The sequence below is a fragment of the Podarcis gaigeae genome (genome assembly GCF_964106915.1).
Source record: "Podarcis gaigeae genome assembly, chromosome: 2".
NCBI lineage: Eukaryota > Metazoa > Chordata > Lepidosauria > Squamata > Lacertidae > Podarcis > Podarcis gaigeae.
In genome coordinates this window covers 56,846,027-56,869,124 of record NC_139679.1, presented here as the reverse complement: position 1 = coordinate 56,869,124, position 23,098 = coordinate 56,846,027, and the positions used below count along the sequence as shown (strand labels likewise).

At 43.3% G+C, this 23,098-nt stretch overlaps 1 protein-coding gene and 1 long non-coding RNA gene across 2 annotated transcripts in view; one reads left to right on the top strand and one right to left on the bottom strand.

Moving 5' to 3' along the window:
• Window positions 1–3,109: 3,109 nt before the first annotated feature.
• SHROOM1 (shroom family member 1) overlaps window positions 3,110–23,098 on the bottom strand; it is a 45,457-nt gene continuing 25,468 nt past the window's right edge. Inside the window, exons 2-8 of the mRNA XM_083728342.1 lie at window positions 19,351–22,112; window positions 15,514–15,584; window positions 11,571–12,224; window positions 9,753–10,331; window positions 8,945–9,074; window positions 4,889–5,161; window positions 3,110–3,710 (exon numbers count right to left, since the gene is read on the bottom strand). Of these exons, the coding sequence (XP_083584468.1) occupies window positions 3,456–3,710; window positions 4,889–5,161; window positions 8,945–9,074; window positions 9,753–10,331; window positions 11,571–12,224; window positions 15,514–15,584; window positions 19,351–21,966 (4,578 nt within the window). The 5' untranslated portion in view covers window positions 21,967–22,112 and the 3' untranslated portion in view covers window positions 3,110–3,455. The remainder of the gene's footprint in view (window positions 3,711–4,888; window positions 5,162–8,944; window positions 9,075–9,752; window positions 10,332–11,570; window positions 12,225–15,513; window positions 15,585–19,350; window positions 22,113–23,098) is intronic.
• On the top strand, window positions 16,469–22,159 carry LOC310839652. Its single transcript, XR_014561587.1, has 3 exons — window positions 16,469–16,578; window positions 18,774–18,866; window positions 22,067–22,159. It is a non-coding gene; the product is annotated as an uncharacterized lncRNA (long non-coding RNA).

Below are 23,098 nucleotides of genomic sequence, written 5' to 3'. Positions count from 1 at the left end.
AAGCCCTGACCCCAAACTTCCATGAATCGGAGTGGCCTCGGCCTCTGTATTTTTATTTTTATCCTAAAACATATATTCTACCAACTTAAGGATGAAAGAAACTTAAAGCAGCTAATGCATTCAAACATCAAACAATCAAAACCTATATCACAATCCTCAGTCATAAGACCAGAATATTCATATTAACATTAAAAATAAAAACAGTAATCATTTCTAAAGCAGCTCTCTAAACTAAGGCTTGTAGCCAATGTCACACTAAGCAAATCTCCCATCAGCCCCCTCTTCTCCAGCCCCATGCAAAGCCTAAAATTGTTACAAAGGTTCCCCCAAACCCTGCAGATCACATTTGGGGAGGGTTTATGTGTGTGGAGGGGGATACCACTGGACTAATGAATCCAGAGAACGCAAAGCAGGATGAAGCAGGATGTTTAATACTAAATATTGTGTTGTAAGGTAGGGTTGCCATATTTCAAACACTGAAAATCAAGACAGGAAAGTTGTTGAGCTAAATATTGTGTTTCTTCTCTTTCTCTATGTGTGCTGTGTCTACCCTTTTCTGTACCTGTAGACTGCAGCATGTAGCAACTGGCCAGTTTGATTCACAGCTACTGGGCTATACAACAGTGCAGAAAAAAGGTCATAGTCACTTGGTGTAACAGTAATGTGAGGAACAAGCAAAAGGATCCGTTGCTGCCACTAGAAGGTGCTCATTCCCCAGTGCAGGGGATATGTAAATGCACAGCCTCCAAAAAATGACAGAGACAAAAGTCCCTCAAATGCAAGTGTCTCTGTCTTGTGGTACAGGGGTTAGCATGCTTGGAGTTCAGTATTCCCAGAGATGTACTCCTAAGATGATGTGACACTAGGGTAGAGGAATTAGCTACAGAACATAGCCAGTTGTAATAACATCTGCACAGGTTCCAGGCCTCATTGAACGCAGTGGAGCTTATTCTTCTTTGCTTAGGACTGTGCTGCTGCAGCTAAGGGCTCATCCAGACTTCCACTTGCCCCAGCCTCTTTCCCCTGAGAAAACCCAACCTTTAGAGCTAAATCGGAGCAAACATTGATTGGGTTTTCTCCAAATTGATGTTTGCTCAGATTTAGCACTAAAAAGCAGGTTTCCCGGGGGAAAGCAGCAGGTCAAAGGCAAAACCACTCAGATGCATGCCTAGAAAGCATGGGACAAGCAGAAAACTGCTCTGAGCCGTGGTTTATAGGCACAGGACAATTGGGAGTGTGGACGAGACCAAAGGCTGTGGCTCAAAATGCAGCTGGATTGTTCTTTCTCTCAGTTTGGATCAAAGCTGCTTTGGGGTGAAATGCATTAAAATGCAGTATTTCGTAAGAAACAATAGAATAGATGCAAGAGAGATATGGTTTGTGGCTAACATGTGCACACCACTTCCCAAACAGGCAGTGGGAGCGCACAGGATGCATACGGCCTAAGTCAGGGGTCAGGAAGGTTCTCGCTGAGAAGGCGGCTTGGTTCAGGGGCTGCTCGTGGGCTGGTTAAACGACTCCCGTGGGCCACTTGTGGCCCATGGGCCTTGGGTTGCCAATCCTGGCCTAAGTCATGGGCAAGTTTTCAGTTGTTAATTGCAACTGTGATGGGCAAAAGGGTTTCCTTGGAACTGAGCTTAATGTCAGGAATACTAGCTCTTTCTCCTACACGGTATCTCAGGTTGTTGATTGTAAGAGAAGGCTATTACCTCTGATAGGAAAACCAGATCTGAAAGGTAGCCCTTTTGCTCATCCCAACTGCAATTAACCATTGGAGACTTGCAGTGTTCCTTCTCTGGTTTAAGAAACCAACTGCCCCTTCTGATTTTGTTGGACTTGCAACTTCCATCTGCCCCAAACCACCACAGCCATTGGTCAGGGATGATGGGAGCTGTACTCCAACAACATTATGTTCCCCATCCTAGTCTTGAACTGATCGTTCTAGTCCACCGGTTCTGTCCTTTTCTCATTCAGCACCCTTTCCTTGTCTTTCTGTTAGACAAAGGCAGTCAAAGTAACCGACAAATGTGCAAATGGTGGTGGGTGTTTGAAAGGAAGATGTGGCAAAACAATTCATAACATAGCATATGGCCAGTTGGAAGAGTACATTCCCTGGAGCTGTATATTGCACCAAACCCTGTGTTTTTGAGGTACTTGGTTTTGGTTTAATTATTTTTAAATGCCTAGAAATGCCATGTGTAATTATTTACCCCACTCTGATTTTTATGTTGCAATTAGAGAGGAGAGATTCTCGCATCAAAGAAAATGAACATTTTAATATATCAATCATTGTAAAATGTATTAAACACAACCAGCATATGGAATAGATTAGCCGAGTGGAAAGTTATGCCCTCTACACCCAACACTCTAAGGTGACAAAGTTGGGTTTTGGCCAAGGCCAGCAGAGAGGCACTCTAACAGTGTTATCATTTCCATTTTGCACAGAGTATTCAAGAAGATCAGATTCAGCTTAAGAGAATTATTAGGCAATGACCTACCTCTTTCACATTGCGGGGGGGGGCAGGGCGGGGGGAAGCATTGAGGTTGCTCTGGTGAAGAACTGCCAAATCCCTGGAGCCAGCACCCATCAGAACAGACCAATGGTTGGACCCAGTATAAGACAGCTTCTTATGTCTGTTGCTTCTTAAGGAATGAATGTTATACAGTAATTAAATGGAATGCTGTCCAGAAACACTCATTCATGGGATATCAATTATTTCATATAAAATCTGGGTACATATTTTGAAAAAGATATGGCTGTATATGGGAAATTGCAAAGAATTTTAAGCACACCTAGTAAGAGTAAGGTAGGGGAGCAAGAAAGAAAGGCAGCTGGAAAGGGGTATTCCTCAACATCCTGCACACCCACGTTCCGAAGAAACAATTCTAGTACGTGAATAGCTCCAGGCTGGGTTTTATGACTGTTTCATAGAGCCCAGAGTTATTGGCCCTGCAAGCTGCTCCCTTTGTTAGAGGGAAGCCCTGGAAAAGGAGTTTGTTAAAAGGCCTGCAAGTGTTGTGCCACAGAGTTGGTGCTATTGTGTTTCACATTTAAAGGTGAACATTGCCTGTCAATTAAATACCCACTCCAACCAGAAAGAGGAAAACATTTTAAGATACTTATATATTCTTTATTGGAATGATGTCAGTCTGGAAACAGACCAGCAGTCTGCAGGAAAGAAAAACAGCGCACCAGCTCATTAATGAAAGGCAATACACACTGCATCAGTCATTCCAAGATAAAATGCATTGCCACCTACAGTTAAGGTTTTGTCACTTTCTCCTAAAAATGTTTGCCTGGGCCAATTAAGCCCTTGTCAGCACTGAGGCATGGAGATGCCTATGTGAAGTCACCAAACGCAGCCTTGCTCCCTTCTTAAATGTTTCCATGGATACAGATGGAGTTCTAGCACAGTCGCTTCATTCACGAAACCAAGTGGCCTGCTAATATGGCTTTAAGTAGGAATACTCTTCTCCAACCTCTCCAGTTTCTCTTCAAGAAACTTAATCTGCTCCTCAAGGTCCTTCTGTTCAATCAATAGTGATGTCTTTTCCTGTACAAAGTGCTTGTAGTCCTGAAGCTGCGTTTCAGTCATGTATTTGGAAAGAATACCCGACACCACCCTTTCTCTCCGATCCAGATTCTCTTTCAGGTCCTTCGCATCCTCCCGCTGCCTGGACAAGAGTCTGTGCCGCTCTTTTAATGATTGCTAAAGACAACAAAAACAACTCAGAAATTAGTGTGCGAACATTATAACATGCAACGAATATTTCCTTCTGTCCTGTAGTCAGTCAACTGGTCCTCCTAACACTTTGTGTTTAGAACTTGCATTGTATTTTAACAAAACCGGAAATGATCCCTATCATGCCCTAAATTAATCTACCATAAATCTGAGTGTGGATCGTGGCTGGAGAATGCCCACGAATGCCTATTTATTCATAATATTTATTATCTGCTCCTCATTACGAAGAGTATTACCAGAGCAAGTTACATAAAAACAGCAGAGACTCTGTGTAATTGTAATTTATTATTTGTACCCCGCCCATCTGGCTGGGTTTCAATATGGCTCATGTTAACTGTGGTGTATTTTATGGACCCAATAAGTGACAGAAATGTGATCGGAGCAAACAAATGTATTTTACCAACATCGTTGAAGATGCAGAATGATCCCCCATCCCTGAAATATTTGTGCTTGTCTGACCAAGTACAGCTTATGGTGGAAAGACTGGCTGAGGATCAAATTAAATGTAACACACAGTAAACGTATGAACAGTTTCTTGCCAGCCTGAGGGTGCAGTAGAGACAAGGCTGCAAAACATTACCCATCTAGCTACTTCCCTGTTCTTTCTTACTTTCTTTTTTTAAAAAGCTTTCTGTTTACTTTTCTACCCATCTTTTACTTTATGGAAATAATTTTGAAGGGGAAAATGGCCAGAGATGAAAGGGATCCCATACACCCCACTCTCAATTCCTCTGCTGTCTCCTATGCCGTGTGTCTAGTTTCAGTCTCCAAACAAGAGTTAATACTTCGCCTGAGAGACCTTCGCATTGTGGAACACTGAAAAATTGTCCAAGATTTCTGAGGGGCAGAAGTCAGATAGGGGACAGCTGGCAACATGGTGATTTCTCACCCCATTACTGACAAGTGACACACACCCTCCTTCAAATGTTACCAGCAAACAGCCTGGGATCAGCCACATCACAGCAGCGCCCAAGCAGCTGAAGGTCAATATTATGTACTGGATCTTAAGCACCATTAATCATGGAATCTGCATTGCTGCAGCAGGTGTCTAGATTTAGAAATTTATGTCCAGGCAACCAGAAAAGTCATATCTTGAAGGGCATATAGTAAAACAGCCTACCCTCAGTTCCTGCCTTGGAACTCACCTTCTCCTCAGCATCTGTGTTTTCATCCATTTTCTCCATAGCGTTTTGGACCCGAGCAAGGCGGCTGGAGAGGCACAGCAGCAGGCTCACCACCTTCTCCAGATCACCAATGAACATCATGTAGCGCTCGTACTCATTGGGTTTACACAGGTCTTGGACCAGGGACTCCAGCTCCTTGCCACGCACAGCATACCCCTTAGCTTCAGACTCAATCAGCTCCCTCTCAAGCCACAGAGCCTGTAGCTTCAGATGGATGCTGGAAATAAGTTCTCTCTGCAAGGAAGGAAGCCATTAAGAAAGTGAATTGGCTTTGATAGACAGGTTTTAGTAGGGTGGTTCTCGGATAAGGTGGCAGGCCCTGAAGGAACACTTCGGAGGAGAACATTTTGAGCCAAAATTCTCTCCTACCTGGCATGGCAGGGTTTATAAGCCTCTTTTTACTGCCTTAAGCTCCTAGTTGAGTTTCTATGGGAGTGAAGGAAATCCAAGTCTGTCTAAAACATTGGACAGCTAGGAAGACCTATTGCTCCATATTTGCCACCACAAAAATTGTCTTATTGAGGTTACAGGGATATCCTAAAAGGGACACAAAGCTTGGGCTAAAATTGCTTCTGAGTATATAGTTCCTTTTCAAGAAAACTGATCGAGGCAAGCCTTTTCACAAAATGCAGGAGCAAAGCTATACAATTCTGAAATAAAACAAATACAGTTTATTATAATGAAAATGCTGGCAAATATTACTTAGGTGAATGCCTTTTTTCACCGCTTGGCCTGGGTGGTAGTAGCTGCTATTATTAATTATTATTATTATTAGGTTCACAGAACAAAATCAAAATATAAAACCACAAAATAAAAACAACAACCCAATAATACCCCCTCCCCCCAAAAAACACATTTTAAAAGGCCATAGGATGTCAATGAAATCGACCAAAGGACTCGTTAAAAAGGTACATTTTTGCCTGTCGCCTAAATGAAGACGCCAGGCAAACTTCCCTGGGGAGAGCATTCCACAGATGGGGAGCCACTGCAGAGAAGGCCTGTTCTCATGTTGCCACCCTCCGGACCTCAGAAGCAAGGCCTCAGAAGATGATCTCAGGGTCCAGGTAGGTTCATATGGAAAGAGGCAGTCCTTGAGGTATTGTGGTCGTGGGCCATTTAAGGCTTTATAGGTCAAAACCAGCACTTTGAATTGGGCCCGGAAACTAACTGGTAGCCAGTGCAGTCAGATCAGGATTGGTGTAATATGCTCAAACTGTCTTGCTCCGGTGAGCAACCTGGTCAATGAATTCTGCACTAGCTGAAGATTCTGAACGTACTGTATAATGCGTCTGAAGGCAGCCCTGTTTAGGGAAGCTTTTAATGTTTAACAGACCACTGTATTTTAATATTTTGTTGGAAGCCGCCCAGAGTGGTTGGGGAAACCCAGCCAGATGGGCAGAGTATAAATAATAAATTATAATTATTATTATTATTATTATTATTATTATTATTATTAAACACATTGCAGTAATCTAACCATGAGGTTACCAGAGCATAGACAACAGTAGTGAGGCTATTCGTGTCCAGATAAGAGGCATAGCTGGGCCACCAGCCAAAGCTGATAGAAGGCACTCTGGGCCACTGAGGCCACCTGAGCCTCAAGTGACAGCAAAAGATCCAGGGGTACCCCTAAGTTATGAACCTGCTCCTTCAGAAAAGCATTCCCCAAGCAACACCCTTTGGGAACAACCATCCAAGTAGGACTGGGACCACCCCAAGGGTCTAAAACACAAGCGGTTCCCCTGACTGATGCAAGCACCTTGTCCACATCCTTGAGCCTCATCAGCTGAAACTCATCTAATACAACAGGACTAGACTGTGCTCTGGACACGCCATGAGATTCACCTGCTAGTGGGATTCAAGACTTACAGTCACCAAAGAACTTTGTTTCTGGCATTTCCATAAGTGTACAAAATAGCTCACACCACCATGGGGTCTAGCTCAGCCATCTGTCCTCAAGCAGGCATCAGGCAGAAGAGGAAAAATAGATTCCAGGAAGTGGAGGAAAGCAAGCTGCTGGTCCCCAATTTTAAAGCCTCAACTCTCTACAATAAAGTCAGATTCCCCTGTCTCCAAGGCCCTGGTATGCACACAATGAATGTCACTATACAATCAGAGTTGAGGCAGCCACACCTCTGTCTGATGCCAAGATTTATCAACATTTAGATGGGGGAAAGCATGGTAGGGCAGATATGGAGTAAATAAGGGGGTCCTGTCTATGTGTGTGATGGGCGGGACTCAGCCACAGGAACTTGAACATGCATGTTTATACTAACTAGGCTGCCCCTGTAGGCACCTAAAATGGTTTTTAAAACAGAGGGCAGTAAGATCAGCATGGCCACGTTTTGACAATGATTTATTTATTTACCTTTGTGCCTCGCTCAAGTGGCTTATGAGGTTCTTGCTCACCCATTTATTCTCACAGCAACCCTATGAGATAGGTTAGGGAGAGAGGGATTGAGTAGGCTGAGCTCACTCAGTGAACTTCATTGCTGAGTGGGGATTTGAACTTGGCTCTCTCTGATCTTAGTCTGGTGTTCAAACCACTATCCAACACTGGCGTTTATATCAATGGCTGGGACAAGTCAGATTCATCATAGGAAGCAACAGCTTATAAACTGCCGAAGAAAGTTACAGGTGGGCAGAACATGACTGGCAGAGTTGAAATGTCGCCAAGTTTTAATGACTAGCGAGCCTCCTTTGCAAAGAAACCTGGGATTTCTGCCAAAGGAGCCTCAGTATAACTATTTCTTCAGTTATGGTTTCATTCTCTGCATTGTGAAAGCCAATATGACACACCAAGCCTGTCAATAGGAAGGGCTGCCAGATCTCAAAATGAAGCGTATCATATTCCCACGGGATGCCAGGTCTCATTCATGTAGGGTTCGTGGCCTGGTCTCACCCAGTTCACAGCCATGAAACTATTTCTAAGCAGGAGAATCTGAGGCAAGAAACCACATTTACTCAAAACGGAACCAATGTATGCCAGATCTTCTGGCAAAGACACCACAACATCGCCAGTGGAAAGGATAAAATAAAAGCAAAAACCTGTTGATGTTAAGGAAGGCAACTTAAACTTATCAGAACTGCACAAGCAATGGAACTAAGTTGCTAACTCCTTAGTGAATATTCTGACAAAAATGGTTTTTAACCTCATGGTAATAGCTCTTCTTTGTGTGTCACTTCAGAAAAGCTGAATGTTTGCACCATGCCTGCCAAATTAAACCTTGTTAAAACACCACTGATTTCAATGGAAGAAGCACATGCTTAACTCTTGCATAAATCAATAGGTAACTGGGCACAGCTGAGACGGTATTTGGTTTTCATGTGCTTTTGTTTTCTCGGGCTAATGTCCTCCTATACACATCACATTCACATACAGAGGACCTCTTCTGAAGGCCGGCGGGGGGCAAAAGTTTTTGCTCCCCCCCCGCCTGCCTTCAAAAGCCGTCCGGGATAGCGGGAAGCGCTTCCCTGCTATCCCGGACCACTTTTAAAATGCTGGCGGTGGGGAGCAAAGCCTTTCGGCCCCCGCCGGCCTTCCTGGACCTCTTCTGAAGGCCGGAGGGGGGGCGAAAGGCTTTGCTCCCCACCGCCAGCATTTAAAAGAGGTCCCCGGAGATTTCCCTATGAGCTTTCTTCTTGCGAAGCAAGCCCATAGGGAAAATCGTCTAGCGAAGCGACGCAAAAACCGAAAAACCCTTTTGTCTTGTGGGTTTTTCGTCTTGCGAGGCATTCGTCTTGCGGGGCACCACTGTATGTCTATATGTATGTATGAAAGGATGCAGTCAGACAAACATGGAAGCTTAGGAAACTGATGGAGGGTGGCTGCTAGTGTGACATGTGTCATGGCTTGAGGAAACCTCCAAAATCTGGATCTGGATGGTTGTCCAAAGGTTGTCTGAAGTTTCCCCAGGCCTATTACACTCAAATATCAGAGAGGAAGTCCCACTGAACCCAACAGAACTTCTATCTGAATAAACATATACAGGATTGCATGGTCACTCGTCTGCCTACTTTCTTTGATGTAATGCTGTCTGGATCATCAAGACTTTCTCTGTTTTTACTCAGAATTTGGTCCGTACTTTGCTCAAGAAAACTCTGAGTCCCATGAGATGGGTCTGCTGCACAGTCACTGCTTCTTTGGCTGTTAAAATAAAAAGCAATCATTATAAATGCTTCTTTAACAATGTGACAAATAATGTATTAACAGAGATATTGCTGATCACAAAAAAGTGCTCAGACAGAGCACTCAAAACCACTTTCCCAGCCTCTCCAACATTGGGATGGCATTCAAAGTATTACTAATTCAACAAAGATACTATAATGTCTGCTGGGTCACCACACTTCACAGTTTGTTAGGAACCCCTGGTGTAAATTTTCTTAATGGGAGTTCAGGGTTATAAGGAGACTCCCCTCCCAAATGATTTCCCTGCAGGGTGGGGTATGAAGCCAATACAGGTGCCCCTCCCTGCTGGCAAAGCGAGGAAGAAGCATATGCTGTGGGTTCTGGTGAAATCTTGTAAGTGACCCACAATTTTTTGCGGAGACCCTCATGAGATCTCTCTGGTACCTGGAAGCCACATGACCCAGTAAGTGAGGCTTCGGCAGGACTGGCAAGGGTACATGAGTTCTGTGCAGCATGCATACCAGAGAGCATCTTCCCATTGCACCTCAGGTGGCAAAACAGGATGGGATTCCCCTGCCCTTACCCAAAGTATAGTTCCTGTGGTTTTCTGTGCCATATAAACTTACAGTGTATGTACTTTCCTAACCCAAGAAAATCTTTAATAAAAAACAAATAATAAGAAATATATAAACTTACTCTTTTTCTTGGACAGACTGAATTCCCTCCTTCCTTCTGCAGGATCTGCCTGGCATTGAAATGTTGACAGGGAAAAGGCCTTCCATGAGATCTAGAGCAGTCTTCCTGGTGGGATGGGGCGTGAGGATGTCAACCAGAGACTTGTCTTTGGCAATAATCTCAACCGCAAGGTCTTCGCACCTTTGGTCCTCTGTTGATATTGACTGTGCTAAAGATAAATCTGTGCCTTGTGCTGGAAAGTTACAGTCATGCTCATCTTGCAGAGCTCTTGAATCTGCTAATGGATGGCTAGTATTTCTCTGTCCTTGGCTGTCTAACAAGGCAGTGCAATAATACGCCCTGCTCTCTGAGTCATGGGTTGCGTTATTTGCCTCTAATTGCTGCCACCGGGTTCTTCCAGAAGCACTGGAAAGTTGGGATTTGTCACTTAGTTCTTTCTTCAGATGAGAATGTCTGCTGTTCTGTTCTTTGAAAGCTGGGAAGTCAAGAGCCATGTCTGCACGATGTGAACTTTCAGGAGAATTCTCATCTTCTCTGCTATTTCCAAGACTAGATTCTTCTTTCTCATGGACAGGGAAGCTAGAAGAAAGACAAAGCTGTATAAAATTGTTGTGTTTCTTCTTTGCCTCTGGGTTCTAGGGATGGAGTACTCACTCAAGCTTCCATGCCTGGTTAAGTCCTGCTTTCAGGTTAATGACTGGTAGGTTTATAAACAGCTTTATTATTATTATTAAGAACAACAACAGAAACACAACTGTCTTTCAGCAAGGCAAAGCAGCACACACAGCCTTCTCTTCCATCATATAGAAACATAAGCATGTGCACATGTGCACACACAGAGCCATACCCAGTAGGCCTGCATCACACCTAGCAAGTATTAATGGGGAAACCAGATTATTCAAGTACATGCCCCTGAAAAGGTACATTGAGTACACAACAGGAATTGTGTGGGGCTGATACCTTTCCCCACAACTGATTCTGCTCCTGTGTCCATCACACAGAAATGCAACAAATGAAGCTTCCTAGCATGGACAGAAGAGTAAGCGGCATCCAATTAATTTCTGTGCATCAAGCAAAAATCAGATATTTGGCTGCAATGTCTTTCAGGCTCTCCCACCCCCTGCCCCACATTTAACCACACATGCTCGTAACAAAGGTGCTCCCAAAACCTTTTGTTTTTGTTACTTGAGTTACATTGGCACCACTGTGTTGTGTTGTATGCAATAGAATTCTTCAGGCATAGTATAACCATGCTTTAGATGTATGGTGTGAATGTGGCCCAGACTTAAGGGTCACACAGACTATGCTGTGTACCACACACATCTCTGCCCTCCCAACATCTCACTGTCATCTGTGCCCCTTAGCACCTGTCAGCTGAGGTGACTGCATCACGCCCCCTAGTGGTAGGGTCTGCCCCTGGAGCCTGGATGGAGAAGGCTGGTCCAGAGCCTGAGAATGCTTTGCAGCAAGGAAGATACTCCAGGGTGCAGTTCTCATAGCCTGCCACATGGGACAGCAGCACACAGAAACAAACATCCCCAGTTCCAGTCCCAGCAGTTCCCAAAACTCAAGACTATTATTAAGAAGCAGTCGAGGGAGGCCAGCATGATTATAGTGTCAGCAACATTCTGTTCCTCTCCTTCAAAATGGCACTTTTCCAGGCCAAAGTGATTGTGAGCCTTTCCCAGGGGGTTGCAGAGTGCATCGTCTCCTATGTATTGTACATTTTATATGTGCATGTGTGCTCTCTCTGAGTTAACATGGCAGCTCAGAATAAATAGAAACACATTGGCCCCAAATGGGAATGTTTATTTTTACCTGGTACTAGGCTCTTCCTTGACTTGCTTTCCTTCTGTGGAAGCCGGAGGCATGGGGGCAGGCTGGGGTGCTCTTCTGCTCAGAATAAAACTCCTACTTTCTCTGTGGAGGGAAGGGAGGTCAGAGGCTGTATCTGAGCCACTGCCGAAAGACTCCTTAAAAACCTCATCGTCCATCTCAGCAGGAGCAGGAGGGGCTGATGAAGAATGAAGAGGCTCCAAAGGTAGGTTTGGAGAAGGCAACCTGCCAACCGAAAGCAGGGGTACACTGCTTACACTTGGGAAAGCGTGCGAGACTTTATTTGTGGTAGGGGATTGTTTCAGTTCATGGACTGTTGAATTTGACCCCCTTTGTCCTCCAACAGCTTCCATGTGTGGCTGTCTGAGCCCAGATGATGCAGGCTCACAATGCTGCAAAATATTTGGATGCTTTTCTCCTTGCCAGTCTTTGCCCATCTGTAGCCCAGAGGAAATATGCCAACTCTTCAGATGGGGAAGCTGATCCGTACTTTGGCTCAATGGGGACAGTCTAGCCATTTCAGAGGTCTCAGGTTCTCCCATAGATTCCCCTCTTCTTCCAGCACTTTGCTTTGCAGCCACCAGAGCATGTGTTTTGTCAGATGGATCAGCTTCCAATTTCTCCTTTGATGGGGAGCTAAAGTTTGGTTTCAAATATATATTTTAAAAAGCAAAGTCACTTCATTTCATTCATGCTTTGCCCTAACAGACCAGCTTCCATTGTCTAATTACAGAATGAGGCTTCCCTCCCCACCTAGCGCCAAATGGAAACAGTAGAGAAGCACTTGCACTGAGAAAATGAAAAATAAAAACTAAAATTTTGAAGATTCATAACCTGAGCAGCAACCTGAGTATGAAAAGCAAGCACCTGGAATTTCTCTGATACCCAAATTGTTACTTATTCATATGTAAAATCTGCTAGGTAAGCACACCCTCAGTGATGTTAAAGACTCTCCTCCCTGAAAGAGAGGGGAGTGGTTGTGGGCGGGAGCCCGAGCACCACCCAGCAGGGGGGCATTTGCCCCCTGCCTCCAGCTCACCTGGCTGGTGCTCACGCCCCCTCCTGTGGCCATCCAACCAGGTGCCACAGAGGGGGCGTGTTCAGCAGCCTTTTGCTGCAGCACTAGCCTCTCCCTGGCCTCATTCCTCATCGTCAATGTTAACTGACACACGCAAATTGATTTTGTGTAAGGCTTTCTATGTGATCACTTAGCTATTCCCTCTCAAGGGTGTTTAGCTGTCCTGCTTCTGCCCAGGGCAACAACCGCCTTAGGTAATGAACACCAGCTTTTTGTGTGCGTGCAAATAACTTGTTCATTTGCTATATTAATGCACACATTAAAAGAGCAGATGTCCCTACCATCAGATAACAGGCGTATATTGGGGGCAGGTGGGTTATAAAATGATGTGTTCCCTTCCTTTAGAGCAGCTGACTGTGCAAACCTAATAAATCTGAAGCACTTTTATGAGATGCTTTGAAGTTGGAATCCTAATGCACTGGAATGCAGTTATGGTACCACATTTCGTTCTGGAAAGGAACTGAAAAATTTAAAGGGTGCGGGAAATGGAGGTAGCTGATGAAGGTTGAAGTGTGCTATTCTAAGTCAGGCCTGTGGCTTTCTCTGTCAGTGAAAGATAATAAAATGTATCATCCACAGTCTATAAATCTGTGCTTACTGATGGGATAATCTTACATCTAAATATTTTTCCATCCTTCACTTAACTTGAGTTTTAACCTATCTTTTTATACTGCATCTGTGCCAAAATTCCCTTTGGTTTTAAAGTTCTATTTTAAGCACGCATCTTAAGAGTTATAAACAGATCGAGAGGAAACTTCCATTTTGTTCTCCTTAGGCATGTCTCTCCCTTGCAAGTCAAATGCTGTTTCAACAGGAGATCAGATGGTGGAGCTATGATCTCAAATAATGGGCAACAGAACTACTGTTTGCACTTTTGGAATATGGAAAGGAATTTCCTCTGCTCCATTTGCAGCCATTTCACATTTTTTCTTCTTCACATTTTGAGGCCCATGAGAGACTCAAACAACAGTCGAAATAAATTAAAAAATTAAAAAATTGTCCAGTAGCACCTTAGAGACCAACTAAGTTTGTTCTGGGTATAAGCTTTCGTGTGCACCCACACTTCTTCAGATACACTGAAACAGAAATCACCAGACCCTTATATATAGTGGGAGGGTAGGGTGGGGTGGGGTTTTTCTCAGCTGTAGGGTGGCTGAGACCCCGTGGTGCACCCTGTCCCTATGGGCACCGTGCGCTCTGTGCCTTCCCTGTCGGCGCTGCACACCCCGTCCCTATGGGCGCCACGTGCCCCCTGCTGCACGAGGCACACGGTACCCATAAGGACTGGACAGCGTAGGGCCCATGGCGCCCATAGGGAAGGGATGGGTGGTTCGCTCTGCCCCCGACGCCCCAGGTGCCCGAGCGTCTTCCTCTGCCGCTGTTTACATTGCGTTTCTAGGGGCTTTTCTTGCATGTGTTTATTACTCACTTGCAGAAAATGACAAGTCTGATCTACATATACAGCAGAATAAGTTTGCAGAATCTTGAAGTGTGGCAGAGTGGATTGTACTACTCCAGACTCCAGGTAGATCATGATATTTTTTCAATGCTGCCTCATGTCAAAAACTCCCTGCAATTAAAAATAAAACAAACAAAAAAACCTACCAAACTAGGAGAGGGGAACTTGTGCAACATGGCTTCCTCAAGGCTGTGCTAGTTTTCTACCTGCAGTGAAGACCTTTTAAAAACAGGATTTTTAAAAAAACACCAGTACATATAAATTGTTATTGTTATTTATTTTCCTGTTCACTGGTGAAGACCCTCTTAAGGAAAATAAATAACAATAACAATAATAATTTATTTGTACTGGATTCTACTGAACCAAGACGACAGTTTTATGAACATTTATTCTAAGGAGTGTGGCATGCACAAGATAAAGTTCTTCCTAAGGAAAAAGAAATGGCTAGATAGAAATTAAGACTTCTTCTGGATTAATTCCATGAGCTGTTAAAGATCCAGAAGCTCTTGCTTTCTTCAAATATCCCTGAATTTGATGGTTGATGTAGGGGAAATCTCCAAGTTAGAGATATTGTGGTAATGCCCCCCCCCAAAAAAAACACCCACACCAAACAACACACTCTCCAACTCTTGAATTCACTGTACTCATTCTTGATTCCATCCTGAGTATTCTTTAAAACCAATATCTGCAACCACTGCATTCATTTGCAATCCCAAGTGTGCTACATAGAAGGCAGAACCATTAAACCCTTTCAGTTATACAGATGTTTTGTTATTCACTTGTTTGTTTTCAAAGAGACAGATCAACAAATGAATGGGAACTGAATGGAGAATGCAGTTCCATTATGCCAGCAACTGTGCACATTCATAAGAAAGCCTGAACATACATTTGCCCAGTCCTCATACACCGTCTCAAAATGATGGTGGGGCAAGTGACTGTACCCAGGAGATTTCGTGCATTGCTTGGTCAATAGGAAAGTTGCACAGTGTTATATCACAGTAGCATGGCAGGTAGAATTGCTCAGATGTATCTGAAAAAACTTTTATGTTTGGGTGGAATTAAGAGCTGGTTCAGACATTTAACTGGGTTCTTCTTACCATGAGACACATTCCCAGTGATGCACTTACGCTACAAACCTAATGTATGACTCACCCCATACAGCGATGGCCTCCCAGAAACAATTTCCATGACCATCACAGTAGCTAAAACATTAGGGTCCAATGGAAATGGAACCAAAAGCAAATGGAAATTCCTTCTGAGATGCAATGGCCAAACTTCTGAAATGGGGCATTCCTGTCTTAGGTTCTCCACATGAATGAACCCATGGGAAAAGCCTATTCTCATCAAGACATAACACAGTGAAAATCTAATCGTAAGAGCTGGTTTACCTGGGGTGCGTGGGATAGTATTCATGGTCTTGAGCCGACAACGCAGGACAGGCTGTGGAGCTATAGAAAACCTGGGAATGGAAAACAACCATGTTTTATGATGAGGAGACCTCTCCATATGACTTTGTAGCTCTCTACTTTTCATTTGCATACTAACTGACTAGGAAGAGATTTCTCAGCCCTAAATATGAAAGGAAGTCTTTTAATACCCTCTTCTATGGCACTCCCACATTTTGCTACCAGCAGAAAACTGAGAAATGATCAGGGACCTGTGTTTTCTGTGAGGCTGCCACAGGCTCAAGATGAAATGGCTAATTTGACCATCTTGTATCCATTGGCTTCCTCCAGAATATTGTGTCCAAGACTGAGCTTCCAGAGAATCCCACCTTTCACACAGACAGCAGCAAACCCTTTTCTAGTCCTCACAGATAGGCTTGGCTATGTGTGTGCAAAGCCAGGTGACTCTTAGCAGCAAAATAAGTGCCTGAATAAATAATGGCCAGTCAGAGAGGGATTTTGCTCCTTGCTATAACCAAGAGAAATAGAATGAAGTTTGGAAAATAAGAAAAAATAAGCAGATTTGTATCATTTTAGCACAGCAGCATACATGTATCCTGGTGAGTTCTATTCCAAATTCCAATGCTCACAATCCAAATCTTTATCATTCCGCTGCCATTTGATAGGGATCTTTATCACCAAAATGTAGCTATCCTTCAAAATGTACACTCTTCCGAATTTTGCAATGCCCAGATTTTGTACCAAATGAGGTGTACCAAGGTGTGCATGAAGCTGCATATATATTAGTGAAAATTAGTGAAAATGACATATGAAAATGCATCGTGTTAAGGAAAATTGCTTTCAGAAATATGTATATTACAGAAAATTGCACACAGAAATGTTTTATTCTGAGAAATTCACAGTAAAAGGCTGGCAATTTTTTATGAGGACTTTTGTGTTTGTTTTTTAAAAAGATCACAATGTGATGTGGAAATCTGGAGAACTTAAAGACTAAATAAACAAGAAGCTGAGAGAAACCAAAACCAGTAGGCTCGTCCAACTCTAGTGGTAAGAATAAGTCTGCTCGAGATCACTGAAGAGGAACTGGTTGTGGTGGATAATGTAAGCTACTGGTTACTTTAGAATGAGCAGTCTTAGAAGGAATCTCTTTCAATCATGGTGATGCATGTCGTTTATTTTATATTGAAAAGCTCTACAAACCTTTTGCTTATAACATACTGTATTTTTCTGTGTATAAGACTATATTTCCCCCCATTTTTTTAAGTTTGAAATTGGGGGTTGTCTTAGACACAGAATGTTTAAAATATTTATTTCTTAATTTTGGACTCAAAGAATAGGGTTGTCGTATACATGGGGGCGTCTTATACACGAAAAAATACGGTACTTGATAATTTAGTAAGTATATTGTGAGCAATAGCTACCTAGAGAGCTGGTTACCAAACCACAAGTATGGAACCAAAACTGAATGGCAATGACTTGTTGAAGGTCATATGTAGTTGAGGTGGTACTGGACTGAAGGTCGCTCAGTTCCAGTAGAAGAAACATTAGAAGACAGACCCTAAACTTTCCATGGTTCTGAAGTAGTAATACACATAGATGGGGAAACTGCAGCCCTCCAGCAACCACCATGGCCCATGGTCAGGAATGATGGAAATTGGAATGCAACAACATCTTGAGGTCCATAAGGTCTTTAGCCAGCCCTCTCTTAAGAGTTCTCTAAGGCATAGTGCCAGAGTACTCTACCATGCTCCGGAACCTCATTTGTTGAATGGCATATACCAGGAAAATATTAAGCTGCACTATCCTCAGCCTGACACAGACCAAAGGTCCATCTTGCCCAATAACAGAATTTGCCTGCTGCTTCCTGATCCGTAATACAAAAAGTGACTAGCTACCCTTAGCAGGAGTCTTTTTTCTCTCCCCTGAAAGCCAAAGAGATTATGAACAGTTTCTTATTATATATGTAGGTAGCACTACTGCTCTTTCTCTATTTTTTTCTTTCCCTTTTGCCTCTGTTTGCCTTCCTTATCCTGTTTTTCCAGCACTGTTGACAGACATTGTCCTCCAAATGTTGGCACTGAGAAGTGCATATTTCTCCCCTGAAGCTGGAAAAGGTTTATGGAGCATGACAGAAATCAAAAAAGCCAACAGCTGATGTTGGGGCGGAGGATGAACCAGGGGAGTATTAAACAGGGAGTATAAGACAGTGAGGCTGGGGCAGTTCACACAACAGAGCCTCTTCCAGAATGGCAAGCTCCAGAACCTGTGTAGCTTCTCTGAGGAATGGAAATCCATCAAGATTCACCACCTATGCCAGGATACCTTGCATAGTATCTAAGCACCTCTTTGCAAAAGACAAAACTTCCTAATCAGAATTCACTTCCATATAGGGAATTGTACTACTCTCAAGATTTGCACATTACAAGTGAATTTTACATAGGCAATTGGACTTTCATGAAGCAGCTCTCCAAGCTGTTGGAAAGAACAAAATTATGGTGAGTTCATGATTGTGCTGGCACATTCAGACTGGAAAAGTCAGAAGTGAAAAGAAGTTAGGAGACCAGAAGTTTATTATATAATTTTATCCAATTCTTCTGTATTAGAAACTATGGAACAGAAGAGCTACTGATATGAGAAGAAAGTGTTGCAGGAGTTTTTAGCCTCACATTCCTAAGTCCTGCAAAGATCGCTTTATTTCAATAATGCACAATTCCAGATATACTGTAGCTCTGCTTTATGGCATTAAATTATGAGAGGGGGAGAGATTACAGAATGCTGCAATTCAAGCAGCACTGGGCATGAACAGTCAAAATTAAGCCTCAATGGTCTCAATAACAGAGAAAGTATAGGATATGAAATCATCAGTTTCATTTTTGGTTTGCTCTAATTCTATAATATGAACAATTCCAACTCTTGGTAGGCCCCTTCTTAAATCAGAATGAAAATAATTTAAGAATAATTTAAGCTACCAAGAATTGGAACTGTTCAGTTTACTGAATTAGAGCAGATTTTCTCAACCTGCCCTCTAGATGTTGTTGGACTTCAACTCCCATGAGCCACAGCCAGGATCACCAATAGTTGTGGATGATGAGAATTCTAGTGCAAAACAACTCAAGGGCCCTAAGTTGAGGAGGCTGAACTAACATTTCATGCTAGTTTTCTTTAACATTTATTAGAATGCACCATGCATAATAAAGACATGCTTTCTTATTATTTTATTCAATGTGCTTTCCAAACTCCAGTGTTATCTTTCCAGTACAATCAACAGGAGGACTTCTACCCAGGCAAAATGCATCCTGATGGTGCACTGCACTCCTTCATGGTCTACATCATGGGTAGGCAAACTAAGGCCTGGGGGCCGGATCTGGCCCAATCGCCTTCTAAATTCAGCCTGCAGAATCAGCGTGTTTTTACATGAGTAGAATGTGTCCTTTTATTTAAAATGCATCTCTGGGTTATTTGTGGGGCATAGGAATTCGTTCATTCCTCCCCCTCCCCCCCAAAAAAATATATAGTCCAACCTCCCCCCCCCCCCAAGGTCTGAGGGACAGTTTTCCCTGCTGGAAAAGTTTGCTGCCCCTGGTCTACATTTAGATAATTGATAATAGCAACTTATCAGTAATACAATTGCAAGTGGCAAGTTATATCTTAGGTCACATCCACACCACACACTTAAAAGAACATTTCAAGCACATCAACTTCGCAATCCTGGGAACTGTAATTTACTAAGGATGCTGGGTGTTGCATCTCTATGGGGAAGCTGTGACTATTAAAGTGGTACAAATGTGTGGATGTGACCTAAACAGCTACTTGGTTTACCTGCACAGGAGGAGGAGTTGATTTTGATCTCCCTCGGCTTCTGCTGCAGACAGAACCTGAGTGAAGAAGACTTTTAGCTGAGTCACACTTGCTGGCACAACTTCCTTCATTAGCCATTTCAAACACTGGAGAACTGGTGCTGTGTCTGTCGGTCATGGTGGCAGCAGTTGTAGATGTTAAACTAGGAGGGAAAGAGGGTGGCTCCTGAGTCTTCCCTGGAACAGGAAACTGGCAGAAACCATCCATATTCCTCAGCTTTCTGCTGGCACTGGGATGGGAAGTGCTGTCTTCCACAAACTTCTTTGAATTTGAAGTCCTCGGTTGCAAAGGGGGCTTTTGCTGTGCGCTGCTCTGCCCAATGGCAGGCCGTTGCCCAATCTTCCGTTCCATGTAGTCTAGAAGTGCGTTGTGCTGTATTTGTTTCAGTTCTGCCTTAGAAAGAGACCTTCCCTGGTTTTCCAGAGCTTTACCTCTAATGATCTTAGTGTCTTGTTCATTGATCTCATCGGACCGGGACCTTGCATTTTGCTTTCTCCATGAAATGCTTTGATCTCTCTGATCATCCAGCTGGTTGAGTTTCTCGGGTTCAGAATAAGAGATTTTCTTCTGTTCTTTGGTAGCCCTTTTCCTTCCCCCAATTCGGGCAGCTTGTGGCCTCTTTGATTCTTCCTCATTGCTGATGCTTTCCAGTGGCCTGGAGGCAGGAATCAACTTGGAGTCCTCGTTTGTACTAGATAATGACAAAGACCTGAGATGCTGAATGGATGGCCTTGAAGACGGTGTCTGCTTCAGCCGAACGGGCAAGCTCATTTGTAAATCCTTTCTCTTGAAAGAGGTTTCTCTCAGGACCTTTCTTTGAGCAACTTTGAGTTTTTCCCGATAGTCGTTCTTGAACTTCTCATCCACGGATGATGCAGGACTCTCTAGAACTTGACCTTCATGGTCGCTGCCAGGATTATCCACACATGGGTTGGTGTCCCTTGGTATCTCTATCGGCTCTGCAGAGATTGGGAGATTGTTCCTTGGAGATCTTAAAGCAACATCATCTCCTCCTCCTCCTTGAGTCCAATTTTCATGACTCATAAAACTGGGATTTTTCCCACCAGAAAGATAGTAAAGCAGAGGAGTTGTCTTTCTGTTTATCTTTATACTGGCAAAGTCATCCGGGGGCTGGCTTTCAGTTTTCTTAGAAAAATGATGCTTTGGAAAACAAACAGGCTTGAGCATTTCCTCTTGCCTGGAGTTCACCAGAAGTTCAGGGCTGCTATCCATGTCATTTTTCTTTGCTTTTCTAAACCCATTCAGTGGTTGGGAAGCAGAGGTCTCAGCATCGTGACCATAATACGGTAATGCGCTGGCTGTCTCCTGGACTTCCCAGTGAGGTGTTTCTGTGAGGTCCAAACCATGAGGCAGTGGCTTCTGCGTTCTGGATTGCTGATTTAGAAGTGCTTGCCAGACATCTCTGCTTCCTTCTTCAGAGCTGAAGAAATGTTCCTTGTTGCCTTCATGGCTTTCAATCATTCCTAACACAGCCTTGTTGGAAAGAGAGCTGTCAGCGTATTTTAAGTTTGAACGGCTTTCATATTCATCCTGGCCCAATCCTGAGCAATCGGCAACTTTGAATGGATGCAGAACACCATGAAGCTGCCCCTTCTTTGTGCTGGATACTGCCACGCAGCTTGGCAGATCTGCTGCGAAGGCTGGTTTGTGTACACTGCAGGCATAAAAATACTGTTTGTTCTCTTGTGTATCATTAACAGCGTTGTGGCTGGTATGTAGTGATGGAGAGGACTTAGACTCCATTGGCTCAGGAAATGCATAAGAGCAGACTGAATTTTGAGCACACGAAATATTCCGGGTCTTGACCAGAGAACCAGATTTTAAATTTTCTTGAAAAATGAAAGGTGTGGTGGATATGGTGGAGCTGGTATTCCTAGAGATATGTTGACTGACAGGATACAAACTCTCACCCTCTTCTGTGACTGGGCTTTCATCCTCCCATCTAGAGAGCCAGTAATCATTGTGATAGTTTGCTGGAGAGTCGGTATCTTGAATGCACACATCTGCTTGCATACTGGGGTCAAAGCAAATTCCAGGATTTACATTTCTGTTTGTTTTATAGCTATCAACTCGAGTTGGTGGGGATGGTGGGTGAGGAGATGGAAATCTAGCCAATGGTGGTGATGGTTGGTATGGCATCCCATGGGCAGAAGTGCTTCCATATGGCTTGCCAAGGCCAGAATTTTCCAATATATAGTGGCTGCCCGCTGCCCTGTCTTCATACATCTGTCTAAATGCTGGTTTTATTGCACTGGGATTATAAATGCCTCTAACATATCCTGAGTCCATATATGATAGCTGCTCTAGAGGCAGAGAATCATGCTCATTATAGCAAAATAGGACAGGACACTCTGGGATATTTGAGCCACCCGAGAAAGAACTATAAGCAGAGTCTGCTTTTCCAGGAATGTGTAAGCACCGGTCTATGCCACTGATGGATTTATCTGGTGAAAACCTGTTAGCATCGCTAGGTGAGGCCACTGGCTCCAAGAGGTCAGCTATTCTTTTGACATGCCTGAGGTTCCATCTTGATATTGCACTCTCAACAGAAGACATATTCTCTTTCACTAATCAGTCTGTTCCTCCAAATAAGAAACTGACATAATATTAAGAGGTCTTTAATTTTATGGCCATGACTAATCATATTTTGTTGCAGATATTTTCACATGTCATCATCGCACTTCATGAATGGAGAGATGATCCTAGGAAAGAAAAGAGGTCATTGAAACACATCAGTGTTGCTTATTGCTGTCTTACTACTACATAGCCCAGTTAGATTCACGGGCCACCCTCAGTAGCCCCACCCATACTCAGTAGCCCCACCCATAAGCATTTGATTGGTTGATCACAAGAGCCAGTTCAAATATCTAATAGAAGCAGGAATCACATAAAAGGTTACACAGGTTTCACTTGTCCTTCTCCTCACCATGTAACATTCACATTGACTTCCAATGCTGTCTCTGTACACTTACAGTTTCCTACAGAAACCCTCCTCTGGCCCAAAAAACTAAAAATGGTGTATTGCTTTCATAGACTCTTGATCCTGTCTCTGTCCATGAGTTCCCAGTTCTTCCTCCACCACTGTCTGCTTCCTTACCATCCCAACCATGTTTTTTTCATTTTGGAGTTTGACCCAGAGTTCAACTGTGAGTCACTAGGAATCTTCTGTACTCTTATGTTAGCTGCCTCAGCCCCAACTAATTCCACATCTGGACTTTCTCAGGCTTGAATACGGATTCACTTGCTAATTAGCGGCCCTAATTTGTCATTGCTGTGAACACTTGCATTTCATAAATAACTTGTCCTGTTCCTTAGCCAAAAAAAGGTGTATCAGATTATATATCACTACAAACAAGACAGCTTCCCTCATTCTGTTTGGATATATTATAAGTATTATCCTTCACTGAGTGTGTGCCAGTATCCTTCAGGCATGAGAATAGTGAACACTATGCTTCTTGGGTGCTTATAATTTGAAAGATGTAATTTACATTTTTGTTTTATAAACATCTTGATGGCATCTTGATTCTCACAAAACATGAATTTTTTATAATTGTGTAAAGCTTTGGGGAAACTATTTGCAGTGCATCTGAGTTGAAGATCACATCTACCAAACAAAGTGGTGCTGTGTTAATATTTAGCTACATTATCACATCGAGACAAGGATTTATATAAAAAGCAAAACTTTTGA